This window comes from Schistocerca nitens, chromosome 2 (genome assembly GCF_023898315.1).
Source record: "Schistocerca nitens isolate TAMUIC-IGC-003100 chromosome 2, iqSchNite1.1, whole genome shotgun sequence".
Classification (NCBI taxonomy): domain Eukaryota; kingdom Metazoa; phylum Arthropoda; class Insecta; order Orthoptera; family Acrididae; genus Schistocerca; species Schistocerca nitens.
Window position 1 is genome coordinate 746,812,753 of NC_064615.1, and position 19,774 is coordinate 746,832,526.

Genomic DNA, 19,774 nt, shown 5'->3' on the forward strand with positions numbered 1-19,774 from the left:
GCGGAATACGTTAGGCGCGGCGTGGCGTGTCGGGCCGCTGGCGGGCACCCCGTCTGCCGCTTCCTGCCTGCCCCGCGCGCTTCCTGCGCGGCCGGCAGCCGCGCACTCCGCACCACTCCAGTCCGCTCCAGTCCAGCGTGCGTCCGTCCGGCGCCCGACGTGCGTGCGCCCTCTTCTCGCGGGCAGCGCCAAAAGCGAAACATCGGGGGGCACGCGAGCGTGGCGTCCGAGAGCGCTCGCGCCGGGGCAGCGGACGAGTTTGTGGAAAGTTAATTGCGGCGAGTAAAAGTGAGAAGGCTCCGCGGCTATCGACGGCCACGCGAGGGGGCGCCCCGGGCCGCGAGCAGTGCCTGCGCGGCCATGCAGCATGCTGGCCAGCTTCCTGGGCTGTCTGCGCTGCCGCAGGGGCGACGTGGTGCGAGTCGCCGACGGCGCCGCTCCCGCTCCCAGGGAGTATCGATATACTTACAGGCGCCGCTCCTGGCCGTACAGTCCCGAAAAGCTCGCTTCCAGAGCTGCCGAAGCGGCGGAAGTGAAGGATCAGCGAAACGAAGAGGATCGTCTGTCTTCTGGAGACGGTGCTGAAGACACGACAGGAGACGGTAATGGACATCATCAAAATGATTTCGCCAGCCCTGAAGAGGTACGTGACGGGGAATATCCCGATAGAGACATACAGCGCAGTGCCACTGCTGATAACACCGATCTACTTGGCGCAGCCAATATTGCTGAGAGCTCAACCGCCAAGACTGAAACCAACGGTGCGAGTTCGCTCAGCAGCGCACCTACCACGTTTACCGAAGTGTCTCTACGAGGCGCGAGGTCTCGGAAGCAAACGGCTACTCGATGTACGCCAAGTGTGCCTGCCGACGACCTGCAGAATTCTGTTAAACGAGACACGGACGGTGACACGTCGTCTGTGTCTTCGCAGTCGACTAGGACGTCCGTTGAAAGGGAAAGCGACGATGCGGCTGCGGAGCCACTATTCGAGAGAAGAGGAGTCGCTGAACCACCACGAGTCCCCGTCGCTGCTCCAGGTGACGGTACTAGTGGATGGTTTTGTTGCTGCCATCGAAAGCCGAAGATTACGAACCGTCGACCTGCACTGACACCGAAAAAGAGGTCTCGACTGCATACAGTTCGAACACAGACGACGGACGTTCTGAAAACAAGTGTAGACGGGTGCAGTGCGATTTCAGTGCGCGGTGTCTCTAACGGAGTTTCGCCTAGTGCTCTTCCGACGGACGAAGAACTGGGTGTCAAAGCTATACAGGACAGTATTTGCCACAGTAGTGACAGCCTAGAAGATTACGGCCAACCGATAACGACCTCGACGCCCCACAAGAACGCAGACCTCCGCCACAAATCTCGTTTCCCAGAGAGCGGGCGTCGACCCAGGAGACCGCGACAGGAAATTCCTTCCTCGGACTCGCGCTGTAGAAGTACGCGCTCGAAAAGCGAAAGGACTGAGGAAAGTATAGCCTCGGTGTTCCCGTCGTGTCCAGCCGAGAACGTGGTTTTCTCCAGTTCCGTCCAAAGGAAGCGAATGTTGCGGGAGAGCGACGGCGCGAACCAGCTGGCCGGGGATAATGACGGGGGATTTATGAGCGGCGAAGTGTTGCTGGACAGCCGCGTCGTCGCGGTGAGGGAGACCGCCAGGGCTGGACCGGCGGGCGGTGGTCGCGGCGCGCGGTCGCTGTTGCTGTGCTGTGGCGGACGCAGCGCCGGACGAAAGAAATCGCCGCCCAGGCGGAAACTCCGCATCGCGCTCCGGCACCGCCGCAGGAAGAGCGGGCCGCGCCACCACAGGGGGCAGCACTGCTCTGACGTCACCGATAGGCCGTCCCTCAAGGTGCACAACTACCGGTGAGTGCGGCCGCGGCCACTGAACCCTTCGGCTCACGTCTCCTGCCGAAAAAAAAAAACTACGTCTACAGTTGTTCCCTTGCTATTGGCGTCTCCTTCAGGCACAACATCTCCTTGAACATCAAAACGGGTACTATTTACCCCGACCACCACAAATATTTTTTTTCCGGAAGCAAAAAGAAAATTTATCCAGCAAATTTAGTTCAGCCGACATGGGCCTTTCTTATAACAGCGTTCATTACGAAGATATAAACAGCAGCACGTCTTTTTAGGGTTTCGTGCCTCAGTCTGTAAAAACGGAAACCTTACAGTTTCGCTTTCCTGTCCGTCCGATTTTAAAGAACCCTTTTTCTCACGAAAGTTCTAATTTATGTCACATATTAAGGTTTACGGTCTTTTGGAGGTGTAAATATGTTGTTGTTGTGGTCTTTAGTCCTGAGACTGGTTTGATGCAGCTCTCCATGCTACTCTATCCTGTGCAAGCTTCTTCATCTCCCAGTACTTACTGAAACCTACATCCTTCTGAATCTCTTTAGTGTATTCATCTCTTGGTCTCCCTCTACGATTTTTACCCTCCACGCTGCCCTCCAATGCTAAATTTGTGATCCCTTGATGCCTCAGGACATGTCCTACCAAGCGGTCCCTTCTTCTTGTCAAGTTGTGCGACAAACTCCTCTTCTCCCCAGTTCTATTCAATACCTCATTAGTTATGTGATCTACCCATCTAATCTTCAGCATTCTTCTGTAGCACCACATTTCGAAAGCTTCTATTCTCTTCGTGTCCAAACTATTTATCGTCCATGTTTCACTTCCATACATGACTACACTCCATACAAATACTTTCAGAAACGACTTCCTGACACTTAAATCTATACTCGATGTTAACAAATTTCTCTTCTTCAGAAACGCAATCAAAAGATACGATCATTTATGTCACATATTTTCATACTTGAAAACCCACTCATCAAAATCTATATCATACTTCCCGTTGTCATCGAATCATGAAATTTGGCGGGAAACAAGGTTTTACGATACAAATAGAGGAAAAATCGAAAATTAATAATTTGTAAAACTATTTTCTTCATTTTTTATTCATCTGTGTGCCTTCCATCTTTTAAGACTTTTTTCTCTGTAACAGGTTGGCGTATAAGTTCAAATTTATGTCACATACTAAAGTCGATGGTACCTTGGCATTGTAAAAGATTTAAGCTTCTAAGTCAATGAAATCAAAAGATTCAATAATTTGTCACATATTTTCATACTCGCAAACTCACTCATTTAAACCTATAGGGTACTTCCCGCTGACATACATTTCACAGTGCAAGTAAAGATAAAAATATGAAACTTGCTAAATTGTTTTAATATCACATCAAAATATCTTTTGCCATTTGAAGATACGTTGAATTCATCACCCGTCAAAAGTATAAGAGATGAACATTACTGCAAGCAAACATAAAATGTACGTTGTAGTAGTAGTTGTAGTTGTAGTTAGTAAGTAAGTAAATAAAAAGCGTTTTATCAAATCATCTCTGTCTCTCTCTCTCTCTCTCTCTACATATATAAACTCAAGTTCCTGCTCGGTTCTTTTTGTGCGTCTGGGCTAGTCTGAGGAACTATTGCAGAGATTTTGATGCAGTCTTGGAATTCCCGGGACCAAATATTGCCAGTATTGGTATCCATCACAGGCAAAAACCTTGAAAATTCTCGATTCCCAGGATGGATGATTTTATATGTATATATATGTTTGTATGGAACCCTCAGTGTGCTAGTCCTACTCGCTCATGGCCACGTTCTTAAATAGTAACCTATCTTCTTTTATTCGGTAATCCACTTAATTCCAATTGAGAAAACGTATCATAGTGTACAAGTTACGTAAACACGTTACTGAAAACATAAGACAAAATTAACTGCAACTCTCCTGAACCACCACACAGACCAGGTGCTCAGAGCGACGTAACTCAGCCACTTGCTGAAGCTGCCAATAAAGAAATGGAAACAGTCACCCATCATAAGTTGTAGGTTTGTGTGAATACAATGTTAAAAACGAAGAGGTGGTAGAAGAGATATTCATTTACGAAATCAAGGACTGCCTTTACTGTACATAACATATCGTTTAAAAGTGCTACAGTGCTGTACCACATGTGCACATATTGTAATTAAGAAAAGTTATTGCAATTACTGTTCTACTAACTTCCATTCTCAACAGATGAATAGAATTTCTACTTTCCTTTTGTTGTTGTACATTACACTCTCATTAACCTCCAACTACAGACGGTTGACTGAACGACCACTCTGCATTTTTCCTGTGTTTGTTTACCGCGAGCTCCAGCAAGTGGACGAGTGACGTTACCCTCAGGTACCTGCACTGCTTACTTATACAGTGGAGTCAAATTCAGTTTTGCCACTTTACTATTAAGTCGCTTTCTTGTCTGTCTGTTACAAATTTTGAGGTTGATTCGAAACTAACTTTCCGTTGAGTTAGAGACAAAATTTTAAATGTAGTTCAGAGCTAGAGAACAATGCAGTATTAACCCTGGATTACTAAACCGTCGTAAAATTTACAATTACAATAGGATACAAAAGAGAATATTTTATACTTAATTCGGTATGTAACATGCAATTGGAACTTAATTAACTAATGGGTAATCTATAAATTATGACTGCCTTTGAATAAAATATAGAGTGATAAATTTTACGATGGTTTAGTAACAATGTACGGTAACATTTTCCCCCTTTAGTGTTCTAAGGTTAACCGCTTTCTTGTCGTTTGTGTACTAGTTATGGCGGTGGGAGTGAAGAAAGCCGGCCGTTGTGACCGAGCGGTTCTAGGCGCTTAGGTCTGGAACCGCGCTGCTGCTACGGTCGCAGGTTCGAATCCTGCCTCGGGCATGGATGTGTGTGATGTCCTTAGGTTAGTTAGTTTTAAGTAATTCTAAGTGTAGGGGACTGATGATCTCACATGCTAAGTCCCGTAGTGCTTAGAGCCATTTGAACCATTTGGAGTGAAGAAAGTTAGTAACGCCTGGCATAACAGCTACCTTCACGACTGTCATATTGCACGGGTAGTACGGGAATCTTCGTATCCCACTTCATTTTAGTATCCAGCCACTTTAAATGGTTCAAATATTTTCCTTGTTCTTATTGACATCCATGCAGGTTTGTGCATCGGATCTAAAGCAAGTAAATTTTGTTCATTCTTCATACCATCAGTTTCGTTTTATCTCAGTTTATATACTTACAGTCCTCTTTTCTGCTAACCAGGCTGCCTATTCCTCTCAACAATTGTACCTAAAGGTTCCTTCATTTCGTTAAGAGAACCCATGTCTAATGTGAACGTTATCATTGTTGTCCGTTCGTCTTTCAGTCGCGTTTCTCAGCTTCTGTTCTGCTTTCTTCATTGCTTCCTCGACATATGCATTAAACGATAGCAGTGCTTAACTATAAAATTACCGACAGTCTTTATTAAGATAAACTTTTCTCTCTTGATTTTCCATTTTTATAACTCACAATCGGTTTTTGTACGAGAGCGTGCCGAAAAGTAATACCACCGTATTTCTTATTCTGTTCTGAATACCGTATGAAGTATTCCGTGTTACGGAAGTTATTCATTCGATTTTCTCGCTACCCTGAGGCAAGTTGCAACCCTCTGCCGCTAGAGGGTTCCGAATGTTGGCGTGTCACAGGGCAGTGTGTAATGTGACTATGTCGGTGCGTGAGAAACAGCGTGCTGTAATCAAGTTTCGAATTCGAAGAGTTCGTCCTCACATGGCGCACCCTCTCCCTCAGCATTACACTGCCAAGGCAGACACGAGCGCTGCGACATCTACAACTATCCGACGCCTTGTGGCCAGTCTCATCGATCATCCTCCATACAGTCCCGACTTGACCCCCTCCGATTTTCATCTGTTTCCAAAACTTAAAAAAAAAAAAAACCTTTCACTTTGATAGAGATGAAGTGGTGCAAGCAGAGGTGAGGTTGTGGCTCCGTCAAAAAAACCAAACAATGACTGTATCAACAAACTGCGTCGCCAAGGTGACTATGTTGAGAAATAAATATGTACACATTAAAGACGTAAAATGTTGATAAAGTTCGTTTTATTTAAAAAGTTTTCAGAGTTTTCACAAAAAAATTCGGAGGAATTACATTTTTACACGCTCTCGTAATAGTTATAGACTGCTTGTCAGTTTAGGTACTTTATCGTAATTCTCTCAGTGTTTCGAATATTATACCTCATCTTACAGCGGCTCAGGTCTACTCTAGGCCTCTAGGTATCATGCGATTTCTCCTTTCTCCCTTCAATTACCAAGAACGGAGCCAGAATTGCTTCTCTCGTGCCGTTACCTAGGCTAAAGCGAGACTGATTCCAACCACTTCCTAGCGTTATTACGAATATAAGTTCTTATAATAAAACGCTAAGTTAAAGGGTAGGCCATGCGTGACCGCGGAAGGTCACGTTCGGTTCAGACGCAATTTGCTGCAGTGAACCCCTCAGAAGTCACCTCCTGTTGGTGGCTCTGATAGGTGTCCTACTTTTAAGTAACGGTCAGTAAAGACGCAGGTGTTAGAGGCAGACGGGCTGGAGAGAGACGTTTCAGTGAAGACGTGAAGTCGGCAAGAAGTGACCTTGAGCAGACCTTGCGGCGCCTGGGAGAGAAAGAACTGCCACCAGCGCCCGACCAACGGGACGTCGTCACAGGCCAGTGGATGTTCACCTTATCGACAGGTCTCTAGTGTAAACACGGAGAACAAGCCAGAATGGGCTCAGCCTGCCAGGTAATGACCCCCGCCCCCACCTTTCCCAGGTATCGAAGCCATTTGTTATTTTTTAAATTGTTGATACTTTTACTTTGTGAATCTGCTCGCCGTAAAGTTATTATCTCATTCACTTTGCAAAGCATTGTTGTTTGTAAACTTGTGTTCCGAAATGAAAATATTTCGACGAAAGACGAAATGTCTCGGTAGCTGTTATCGAGTACATATGGTTGAGCGGCGGCACTTGAATTCGACATACACTATCTGACCAAGTGTATCTGGACACCCCTATGTAACGCGGAATTGACCAGTAGATGTCACGAGAAGCGGATCCGCTACTATATGAGGGGGCGAGTAGTACTGTGTCGCCAGCAGGGAAGCAGGAACAGCAGGATGGGTAGGTCAAGTGAGGACTTTGATATCGAACGTGGACTATTCATTGGATGTTAGTAACCTAGTAACCAACCCATCAGAGATATTTCAAGCCTTCTAAAACTGCAAAAGTTAATTTTAAAAAAATTTATTTGAACTACAGATGTTAACAAGGTGTACTCTTCTGTTGATGGTTTGTTTTATGTGAGTATCTCCCACGCTTTACCGGAGTTACGTCTTGTCTGGAAAGTGCTGAGGGTGACCATGACACAAAAGCAACGTAACTGATGTTGAAAATTTTGTGTACCTACCGAATATTTTGTTTGTCGCAGTTGCTTTCGAAGTGTGACGATGTTGAGTCTTCACAGTGCCTTTCTTTGTATAGGGGTGGCCGGATTTCTTGTAGACACGTACTCACACCACTGACGCTGCTAGCTCACATCGCTCTCCACTTACGCCTGTGGTCTGTGCATAAACCTCCGTCTGTTTACCGCGAGATTATATTCCAGCGGCAGAATTTATCGGCAAGCGTTCTCTTCACCTTCCAACGTTTTTTCCCCTCTTGAGGTTACGGTAACAGATTCTTTCTCCGGTTCTGCTCTCTTCCACTCGTGTGTCGATTTTCCTTGATAACTTGTAAGCTCGCACTTCCTAATTGTGTCCCTTTCTCTTTCAAGATGCTGTTCTGACCACTAAGAACCGGTTCAGGACACGCTTTGTACAGTCAGCTGCCTATGTGCAGCACGGCTGAGGAGAGACACTCAGACCGTACTAAACGAGAACTCTTTCCTAAATCGACTACTTTCATTTGATTCTTATAAGCGTGAAATAAGCGAAAGCTGAGTCGTTTTTGCTAGTGTTGTAAGAAGTGAATCTTACAAATGGCAGATAGCGAAAGTTGTGACAGAGCAATCATAGCTGTACATAATCACAAAACAAGAGTTTTCTTTATGAACTGTCACAGGATCGACTTAGCACCAGTTTCAGCTGGACAAGGATGAGAGAGATGTCGGCCGAAGCCTTGTTAAAAGAAACGTCCCGTTACTGGTTTAAGAAAATCCCGAAAAGCTCCACGTAGTATGCAGGCTGTTTTGTTAGACTCCTTCTCGGCAGGATTTCATCGTAACCACTCACTATCCTGTTGGCTTCTATCCCTTGTGGGCCTTAACTTCATGCAACAACACCTTTCCCATTTCCAACGACACTGTCAAAATATTTGAGACATTAATGAAATCGGAATTTTACTGTACTTATGATGAAACATGAGCACTGCTTACACAATGAAACGTCAGTTTGACGGAAAAAGGCACGGTCGTGGACAGGATTTGGTAGACGTTTGCTCGTGGAACTTCTCCGCTTCCGAAACAGCGAATATACACGAAACTTGTGGTTTAGAAGGCGTGTGCCATATGAAAGAAAGATGAAGTCATTTGTTTTGAGATAAAAATGCAGACTGAGGTAGCGACTCGTACAGAAGCAAGTAAGTCAATTTGTTTCGAGGTCACAACACAGCCAGCGAATAATATAAATGCGCTGAAGTATTTTTGCTGTATAACTAAATTCTTGCAGTTTTCACTATTTCTCGAAAACCAACATCGTTTATTGGGCTCCAGTGATCGTCACTAAGTGACAGGACGGTAGAACCGTGACGTCAAAAATTTTATTTGTTATACGCGTTACTTCTTCTTCACGCAAAACTTCGCGAAGATTCATTAATGGGGTTCAAATTCATGTCGAAACTTAATACTTACTTTAGATATAATTTCTGTACTGCAGATTTTTTTGTCAAGTTTCGTGACTCTGTATTTGCGGTAATTGTTTTATTTTTTCCGGTTTCCAGAATCGCCTGACTCATAACGAATACAAGTTTATCGCCATCACTTCCTTGAAATATGATTTCCGAAGCAGCATTTCTCGTATTGATCCCCCTTCGTGCCCATATCTTCCCATATTTCATGGCGTACCAGAGCAAAGAGGAGCGTCCTCAGCCTGACAGTGTACCACCATGTTCCTCACGTAGAGAAGTGGACTAATTTTCAAACGCAGTCTCCTTATTTGTCAGTTTACTTTGTCCATCGTTTTTACCAGCGAACAGATTCCATACCAGAAATACGATTCTGGAATATCTGAAATTATCCTTCTATAGCGACCATTATATCTTCATTAAACTCTAAAAATTTTCTAGTCACAAATTTCGTTAGATGTTGCAATAGATAGAAACTAGAGGGTGTAACATCTTGTGACAAGGTGGGTGTTGTGTCAATTCATATTTCAAATCGCTCAGATTTTCTATTGCCAAGCCGCTTTTATGGTCAAATACATTGTTCTGACGAAAAAGTTTTTATTTTTCACAGCCAAGTCCTTCTCCTGATTGTTTCATATAGTTGGTCCCGATGACTTGTGGAGCCTGTCAGTTTTGTTTCATCTATTGCAAGGGAATCAGTATGATGAATCCCTATCGTCTCCCGAAAATACTGGCTACAGTCGTACTGGTAGATGAAATCGCCTTTGCCTTTTCTTGGCGCAAAGTCATCGGTTTATACTAAATACTGTTCTTGCTGTTTAGTTTCCTGGCCTGAAAGCGGCTTCCCACGTGGCATCCACAGTAACAAATCGTCGCATAAAATTTAATGGCACTGTTTGAAACGATGCAAATATTCCTCAGAAATTCGTTCTTGCATCTCATTCTTATCAGTTAATGCAACAGCCATCTAAACTGTTGAAAATGAAGCAGCAGGCTCCTTCCAAGCCTCCATTAATTTTCGAATAGTGCCTGTCGGCCATAAACATCCCGAAACAAATATTTTTATGTCGTTTCAGTATTCCAGTTATCTATTTCAACAAAATACACGCAATCTGACTGGTATAAATAGTTGCATAAACGAAACAATTACGCAAATCAAATTAACGCTTCACTTACGTTGTTGTGCAACAAATACGAACACTATAAAACTGAATTTCATAGGTAACAACGTTATCTGCATCTAAATACGTTCTCCACAAGACACCTTACCGTGGGTGGGGGAGGGCAACTTGGCGTCGATATCTTTTCTCCCCCTTCCCTGTTCCACTCGCGTATAGCGCGTGGGAAGAGTGATTGTTGGTAAATCTCCGTATGGATCTTAATTTCATTTTCTCGTCGTGATTATTTCGCGATACGTATGTGAGAGAAAGTAGTATGTTACCCGACTGTTCCTGGAAGGTATGCTCTCGGAATTTCAACAGGAAAACGTCTCCGCGATGCGCAGTGCCTCTCTTGTTGCGTTTGCCACTGCAGTTTGTTGAACGTCTCCCTAAGGCCCACGCGCCGACTAAACAATGTCGTGAGCAACTGCGTCGCTCTTCGTTGTATCTTTTTTATCACCTCTACTACTCCAAACTGATGAGGAATACTCAAAACTCCGTCGCATAACCGTTTTGTAAATCACTTCTTTTATAGGGGAATTGCATTTCGTCAGTGTTCTTTTAGTGAATCTCTGTCTGGCATCTACTGGCAGTGTTTTGTGCCATTTCGCTTGAGATTGTTCCGCATGATTAATTCCAATTATTTTAGGATAGTAGCTGTTACCAGGGATTTGTCGCCAAATAGTGTAATACGAGGGCTATCCAGAATGTAAGTTCCGATCGTTCGCGAAATGTGGAACTACTGTAAAAATCAAAAATGTTTCATTTGCAACAGCTAGCCACAACTCCCAGCTAATTATCTAAATAATCGCCGTTCCGACTTAGGCATTTTTCGTGGCGTTGTACTAATTTTCAATACCTTTGTCACAGAAGGCAGCCACCAGTGCTTTCCGCTAATTCTCTAGGCAGATCTACAGCTCGTTGTCTGTGCCAAAATGTTGTCTTCATAGCCAGCGGTTCGTGCGGCCAGAGAGGAAACTCAGGGGGTCAACTGCGGTCTATATTGTGGTTGATCAAACACTTCTCACTGAAAACGCTGCAGAAGGATCTTCATTGTCCCTAAAGAGTGCAGCTGAGAATTGTCATGAAGAAGGAACGGCATGACAGTTGTGTTACGTGGGCTGCATAGCTTCAGGCGAAATTCTCACCAGGCTCTCGTACATGGCGGGAGACACTATTTTTTAGGTACGTTTACGTGCTCACTGTGCGCTCAGAACTGGAAAGAGCGATGTGCGCGATCGACGGGCGTTCTACAGACACTGCCCAACACATCTGTGCAAAGCTTCATCGGATTTTACAGTGGTTTCCATTTCGCGACCGATCGGAACTTACTTTCTGGATAGCCCTCGTAGAACAGTAGTGGATCAGTTCGCCTGTTCCTGCGCAGAAAGTTGCATTCACGTAAGTTCAGTGTCAACCAAAACTCCTCCCACCATTATTTGGTCTCCTCTAGATCTTCCTGTGTCTGTCGTCAGGTGAGACCATTCCAGGTATATCTATTACACGGGGTGAATCACCTAAAACTTGCACCGCAGAGATTACGGAAATGGGAAGTGCTGTTGATGTCCGGTTTTCACAGAATGGATTGGTAGTCAGGGGTTCGTATTGTTAGCCAATAAACAGATTGTAGTAGTATTAGAAAGTGTATTTTATGCGCAAACATACACATTCTTAACGGAACAATCTCTATCGACACTAACAAACTAAAAGTAGGGTAAATTAGAATGTCAGTGGCGTTTGCTGCGGGATTTTAGTACGAGTCGTTTACGAGTTATGGTATTCTGAAAATTTCCCACGCCGTCACTTGCACAATACCCGTTGTAGCACACACTAAAGAACAACAGAAGTAAATACACTAGTTATGTGGATTGTAACCAGTAACGAGACAATTGACCATCAAGGGTTGTACTCAAAATGACCACCGAAGCAGCAATACACGCTTACAGTCTGGTATGGAAAGACTGCTGCACACGTGCTAGCAAAAAATGGTTCAAATGGCTCTGAGCACTATGGGACTTAACATCTGAGGCCATCAGTCCCCTAGACTTAGAACTAATTAAACCTAAGGACATCACACACATCCATGCCAGAGGCAGGATTCGAACCTGCGACCATAGCAGCAGCGCGGTTCCGGACTGAAGCGCATAGAACCGCTCGGCCACATGTGCTAGTATTTCAGCGGAGATGTCCGAGCAGGCTACTGTAGTACGTCGTTGCATATCATCGGATGTAGTCGATATTTGCTTGTAGACAGTGTCTTTCAGCTTTCCCTACAAAAAAGTCTACAGGCGTGAAATCTGGAGAACGGGCCGGACTAGGTACAGGGGCCCCGCTTCCAATCAAAATGGTTCAAATGGCTGTAAGCACTATGGGACTTAACATCTGAGGTCATCAGTCCCCTAGAGTTAGAACTACTTAAACCTAACTAACCTAAGGACATTACACACATCCATGCCCCCATGCCCGAGGCAGGATTCAAACTTACGACTGTAGCAGTAGCACGGTTTCGGACTGAAGCATCTAGCACCGCTCAGCCACAGCGGCCGGCACTGCGTCCAATCCAACGATTTGGAAACAGTTCGTGAAGCCATGCTGTAGTACCGGCGTGGCCTTAGCCTTACGCTCTGGACTGGCCCGCTTCGATTGCTTTCCTACGTATTGGATTTGAAGTGCGTGAAGTTCTTTAAAGAAGCATTTTATTAAAAATCATTTTTTAGCATTTTTAAGGAACACTTTTATCTTATAATAAATATAGAATTTTAATAAAAGTAAAAAAGTTGGTTCTGGAGAGAATCGAACCAGAATATTTACGAAACGCTAGATTTTACTACTTTAAAAAAGCAGAATGCGCTAGTAGCAAATGCTGCCACCTGTTGGAGGGCATGCGAGACGGCACACCTGTGTGTGTCCCAGTTGCAGGGCGAGCGGCGATGACGCGACGGAAACGGGGGAGGTCGGCGGACCTAATGTTTCCTGCCGGGGGACGCCGCAATTCCGGAAACCGCCGTTGCCAACTGTTGTCCTCTGCTACTACTGCCTCGCACAACAGAGCATACATTACGTTTTTAAGGTTTTTCGGTTCTATATTTGTCACTCGCTACAGAATATTAATTCCACATCTAGATAATTCCTCCCTGTAGTTAAAAATTAAGCAAACTACTCAAGTATGGAATGATAGAGTACTAGAAAGAATAGGCGATGAAAAATTAGCAACAGCATTGAGACATACTAACAGGGCATATGCAAATACGTCTAGTAATTGTTTTTTAGAAATTATTTTTGTAGTCTTTAAGTGGGTTATAAAAAAGGGGAAAATGGAGGAAAAGTTACTGTCTTGCCAGCAGTACAAAAAAGTATCTAGATACTGCAGCATCATGAGTAAACACATTTTCTACATGTTTATATGTAACACCGTGTGTAAATACGTAGTTATCAGTCAATAGCCCACTCAATACAATATGGAAAAAATACTTCTTTCATTTTTGTTTCTAAGATATTTATTAAATTCAGGTTACACACCACCTAGGAAATAATATCCAAACGAAACGTTGAATGAGATTATTTATACAAATATCGTGACAAGTCAAAATAACCTCACCAGTGCAACATACACAAACCGTGATTTGCACATCTTTTCTTTGTGAATGTGGTTCTAAATACCCGCTTCAATTTGTGTAAATTTTTCCTTCTTCATAAACTGGTTCTTAATGAGCGAAACACAATGTGAAACTAAGAAAAATTCACACCTGACAACGTTCTCTGCACCCACCCGAAGAGGGTGCCAGAAGTTCGTAGCGCAGCAAACTAATACATATTTAGTACCAGAGATGCTTCACTAGAAGCGCGCAAACCAATTTTTCAATCCATGTTATACATATGCAGCACCTTGACATTGGTAAGAGCAGTAGACACGTGGCAGACAAAGTAGGCATGTGAAGATGAGAACATTAACACACGATAAGGTTATAAGACTATTAAAGAAGGGCGTTTCGAAATAAGGTACTGCTGACTATGAGATATTTTTTCTATGGTTGTATTGTACAGTCTCGGTAGCTGAGGCTACTGAGGCACACTAGTGCGGTTGGCGCTCGATCGTCAGTTAGTCGTTTGAAATTTCCTGGACGAAAGAAATGATCGTTAGGTATATTTTCCGGCAAGTCAAAAAAATGTGGTTTATATTCCAAAAACCTTCCCTTTGTCTCATGGAGTTAGGACTTGTGCCACTCAGTTGGGATATATCTGTCGGATGGAAAGGTTAAGTTGGAGTCTATCTTGCTTTTAGGAGGAGATTAGTGTTTAACGTCCCGTCGAAAACGAGGTCATTACAGACGGAGCACAAGCCCGGATTAGGGAAGGAGGGGTAAGGAAATCGGCAGTGCCCTTTTAAAGGAACCATCCCGGAATTTGTCTGAAGCGATTTAGGGAAATCACGGAAAACCTAAATCAGCCACGCGGGGTAGCCGCACGGTCTCGGGCGCCTTGTCACGGTTCGCGTGGCTCCCCCCGTCGGAGGTTCGAGTCCTCCGTTGGGCATGGATGTGTGCGTTGTCCGTAGTTAGTTTAAGGTAGACTAAGTAGTGTGTAAGCTTAGGGACCGATGACTTCAGTAGTTTGGTCCCATAAGATCTTACCACAAATTTTCAAATTTTTTCCTAAATCAGGATGGCCGGAAGCGGGTTTGAACTGTCGTTCTCCCGAATGCTATGTTGCTTAGGCTCGGGATGAGTTCGCTACTTACTGACGTCGACTTTGACTGTGTTTCTTTTCTTCAGGCTCATCCGTTCCAATGCAAATAGAACAATATAGTGCAGTAGGAGTGATCACAATTTGCCACATGATGCGAGTATACACTGACACTTCGCAAGAGACCAGAAGAAGTCAATAGCAAAGCACATCTACTAGGACCCTGCCTAGGCCAGCAATAAAAAACCTCTCGTGTGTACACGATATCTTGCAAACAACAGGTCCAGCTGAACAAGTAGATTTTGCGTTGCTAGATTTCCGAAAGCCGTTCGAGAACGTATCACATTGTCGAGTAACAACCAAGATACAATAATACGGAATCCCTTCCCAAATATAAGATTTTTACGTGAACGTCTTATAATAAAAACTAGAACCTTGTACCGGACAGTGAATATTCCGCAGAAAAGAAAGTGCAATCAAGTGTGACCCAAGGAACCGAGCTAGAACCTCTAATGTTCTCAGGATACACAAATAGTTTAGCAGGTAGCATCAGCTGCACTATCGGCTTGTTATCTGACGATGATGATGTCCAGACGAACATATCCTCGTTGGACGATCAGAAGAAATGGCAAAAAGATTTGGATATCATTTCCGCGCACTATAATCAGCGGCAGCTTTGCGCTCTTTCAGCAGAGGTGCCACAGATCTCCATCTATCCTACTTTACATAGCATACAAATCTCCGAACCTCACGTTCTGTGAAGAGTCTTGGACGTCTATTTTGTGCATAGTGGTAGTTTCACTGCCCTTTTACCTCTTCCCGTAGGGGATCAATGGAAAATAATGCCTGAAGCGAAGAGAATGAATCCTATACTGATTACAACACTAGAGGTAAATATCTTGAGCGCATCACGTTGCATAAGTATTTATGGGTAATATTAACGAATTGGATTGTGGCTGAGCGGCAAGCCATTGAATTGGATGCCACTTAGGCGACTTGCGTGTCCTTAATCTGTCCCAGTGATCCAGCCAGGGCAGTGGACCTACACTTCAACATGATATCCGAACCACGTTCTCTCCCTGGTGACTTCTTCCGTGGTTGAGAGGTGAAGTTTAGAGTAAAGACAGACTAAAAGTTTCGGACCCTTCAGTAGCGCTCCGTGACTAGACCACCAGATCCGATATTAAAGGTAATACTAAGAAGCGGTATGGCATGGAATGAACACATAAAGTTAGTGTTAAGGAGGACGAATGGAAGACCCAGAATTGTTGGAATGGTTCTGGGAAGATAAACTGCTTCTCTAAAGGGAATCGCGTGCAAGAGTATTTCTCCCGTGCTTGGTGTATACACTGATGAGCCAAAACATTATGACCACCTGCGTAATAGCTTGTTTGTTTGTTTGTTTTTGGAACGAAACACATCGCTAAAAATCTGCGTATCGTGATCCGACAGTTCGTTGGTAGGTTTGTGGAGGGACGTGGCATTAGATGTCTACACACACGTCGGGTAATTTGCGTAAACAACGGGCCTCTGATTTGCGTATGTAATGATGGCGGACGACAGCGACGCAGATAGGTTCCATAAGATTTACAGTAGGTGGATTCGGTCGCCGAGACATCAACGTGAGTTCACTATAATGCTCCTCAACCCACTGTAGCACGGTTCTGGCTCCGAGACACGAACAATTATACTGCTGAACGATGGCGTCGCCGTCGGGGAAGACATCAAGATGAACGGATGCAGGTAGTCGGCAGCTGTCAGCGTGTCTTCGATTACTACCACAGGTTCCATGCAAGCGCAGAAGAATGTCTCCCATAGCATAATACTGTTCCCACCATCCCGCATCCATGGTGCGCTACACGTTTGGAGCCGCCGTTCACCTTGATGACGGCGTTTCTGGAAACGACCATTGACTTCGTGTAGCACAAAAATGTTTCAACTGAAGAGCCAACACGTTTCCATTGATCGACTGTCCCGTGCCCACTGCATCGTAACTGACGATCTCGGAGGGTCAACATATGGACACGTAGGGATGATCTGCTGCTGAGCTCGATGTATTAATATACTATGAACGATGTGCTCCAGAACATTTAAGTGTTCACCAGCATTGCGCTCTTTCAGCACGAATGCCACAGATCACCATCTATCCTACTTTACAGAGCAGACAAGTCTCCGAACCCCTCGTTCTCTGAAGAGACTTGGACGTCTAACCATTTTGTACGTAGTGGTAATTTCACTGCCGTTATACCTCTTTCCGTAGTTGTCGCGACATTAGCACGTGAACATTCGACTAGCTTAGCTGTTTTCGAGATACTCGGACACAGGCTCTGTGTAATAATAATAATCTGCCCTTTGTCAAAGTCGCTTATATCCATGAATTTCCCATTTGCGGTCCATATTTTCGCTAGGGTGATCTGCCGTCCGTGTCTACTCTGCTTACATACTTTTGTTGCCGCGTCACGTGTCCCCAACGCCACCAGGCGGCATCCAACGTCCCTGTGGGCATTAGTCACAATATTTGACTTATCAGTGTATATCAAGGAGTTACAACAGCAGACATCTAACGAATTCAGAGGCGCACTGCTAGGGTCGTAACAGGACATTAGAGCTCTTATGAAAGTGTAACAGAATGCTTCGGGAGCCTAAATGAGAATCATTGGAAGGCGGATGGATTTGTTTTCGGGAAACACTTTTGCATAAATTTAGAGAACCTATCTTTGAGAAACTCTACGTAATAATTATGCTGCCACCATCGTATATCTCGCGTAGTTGTTAGGGGAAGAAGAAAAAAAATAGGGCATATAGACAGAAAATTTTCTCTCGCTCAAAAGGTAACTGGAATAGGACAAAAACTTGATAATCTGGGCACGAAGCATCGTTCGCCATACGCTGTCAGTTTTGTAGCGATGCACTTCTTCCTTCTGCGTCAACGTTAAGGATCATTAGAGGATAGTTCGGTAATTTTAGTGCAAGTATTGAATTATACATGCGTCCCCTCTTTCTGCTAGCAATAGGTCCCTTCACAACATCGTTTCTGCTCTCTCTGTTTTACCCACCTTCGCTTTCCTTGAACTTACTGTAGTAGGGCACTTCACTCTGTGAGTGACGGATGTGCGTTGCGTGTGATGCAGGTCTAAGAAGCTGCAGCTGGCGCTGGGAAGACAGTTAGCAGAGAGAATGAGGGAGAGTGGAGCAACAGCAATAGCAGGGCAGTAGAGGCAGACGCTGGTACGTCAGCTGTGCGCTGAGGCTGCGCCTGCCAGATGGCACGGGATACTTCACGGCGCAGCGCGGCGCTGAGCGGCTGTCACAGGACCACAGCGCCTGTCTGGCCCGCTGTTCCCAACACTGCAATGACAGTCAGAGAAGGCGCGCTGCGTAATTCACTGCACTGCACTGGTTTACTATATACGAACGACCAATTTCGGATGAAAAAATACGTAATTTGGAATATTCTCGCTTCAGCCCCTCCAGTTTCATGAAGTTCCCATGGCGTTTATCGTGGAGGTGCGTTCCAAGTAGAGAGCTGTCATTGAGTTTCTTGGTGGAAAACCGGGGCATCGCAGATATTCACAATCGCTTGCAGAATGTCTACGGGCATCTGGCAGTGAACAAACGCACGGTGTGTCTTTGGGCGAGGCGTCTGTCATTACCGCAACAAGGTCACACAAACCTGTCCGATTTCCAGCGTGCCGGCCGTCCGCACACAGCCGTGATTCCTGCAGTGTTGGAACGTGGGGACACTCTCATTCGAGGTGATCGACGGATCACAGTCTCACGCCTCGCTGCGCAACTTCACTTCTCTGTTGGTAGTGTTAATATGCTCCCTCATGCTGCAGCGATCAACTCTGCCCTCAACAAACTGAAGAAAGGATTTCAGCGTGTTCGTCGCCACAAAAATGCAAACGAACTTCTGTTCCTCCCTGACAACGCAAGGCATCACACAAGCCAGTGTACCCGAGAGGAGCTCACAGATCTTCACTGCACTGTTCTTTCTCATCCATCCTACAGCTCGGATCTCGCACTTTCCGACGCCTATCTGTTTGGCCTAATGAAGGACGCACTCACGGGATGTAGTAAGTGGATGACGGGGAGGTTATTGATGCAGCAAGATCTTGGCTCTGACGTCGACCAGTAGAGCGGTACCATGTGAAAATACTGACCGTCCAATAAGGCGGCGTGAGGGCATCGCATGGAACGGAGATTACGTTGGAAAATAGGGTTTTGTAGCTGAAGGAGTGGGAAATAACATGGTGTATTGGAATACTGAACAAAACCAACCTGCTTTCAGAAAAAAAAATGTGTCACATTACTTATTGGACGCTCCTCGTACAACGCCCTCGATCAGATGAGGACACTTGGCAGCATGTGTGGTGCGGACCCTACCAGAGAAAACCTCGTGCTATCTAACTCTTCAAAACAGTGTAAGCGTATAACTCAAGATACAAGGTTTATAATTTAAGTGAATCAAACTTTACTACTCAATTTATGATTTAATATACTGATGCAATTAAAAAAATGAAAATAAAGTAAATTATTAATGTATTGAACTCAACATATTAACATAATCAGGAACAACCATAATTTTTTAAAAAAAAAGGATTAAAACTTGAGATTCATTTCCATGCGAAAAGCATTATCTTAATTTTAGAAATAACACTTTTATATTGCTAAATTGCTAACCTGTGGTATGATCCAAGTTCAGGTTGCATATCTATCGGCTTCAAGGGGCAACAAAAATTTGATTTTCAATACGTCATGTATTTATTCTCCGAATTAAAAAAATTAGTCTGCTCATTAAGAACTATAATCATATGACAACGGTTTAACGCAATAAGTCAAGTATTACAGTTAGAAACTGTGTATTTGTCTTCAAGGAGCATAATTCACAACATAGAAATTACCCAGACGAAATTAACCCAATATCTGAGAATGACAGTACTTAGCAACTTCCAATGAACTTTACACATAATTTCAAAGTTAAGTAAAATATTTATTGTTGCTAACCGCACCTATCCCCCTCCACCACCACCACCACCACCCACATACAGTTTCGCTGACCATGCAGCAAAATTACTGTATCAGGCATGACATTCTAATTTATTATTTTTTTACTACTAACTCTATTTCAAACACATTTCGCAAACTATATCCACATATGGCACTGAATGTTCCTCAAAAATTATATCATTGTAT

At 44.4% G+C, this 19,774-nt stretch overlaps 1 protein-coding gene across 1 annotated transcript in view; it reads left to right on the forward strand.

Moving 5' to 3' along the window:
- Positions 1-228: 228 nt before the first annotated feature.
- The window catches only part of LOC126235303 (uncharacterized), a 485,532-nt gene continuing 465,986 nt past the window's right edge, over positions 229-19,774 (forward strand). Inside the window, exon 1 of the mRNA XM_049944027.1 lies at positions 229-1,866. Coding sequence (XP_049799984.1) covers positions 368-1,866 — 1,499 coding nt within the window. The 5' untranslated portion in view covers positions 229-367. The remainder of the gene's footprint in view (positions 1,867-19,774) is intronic.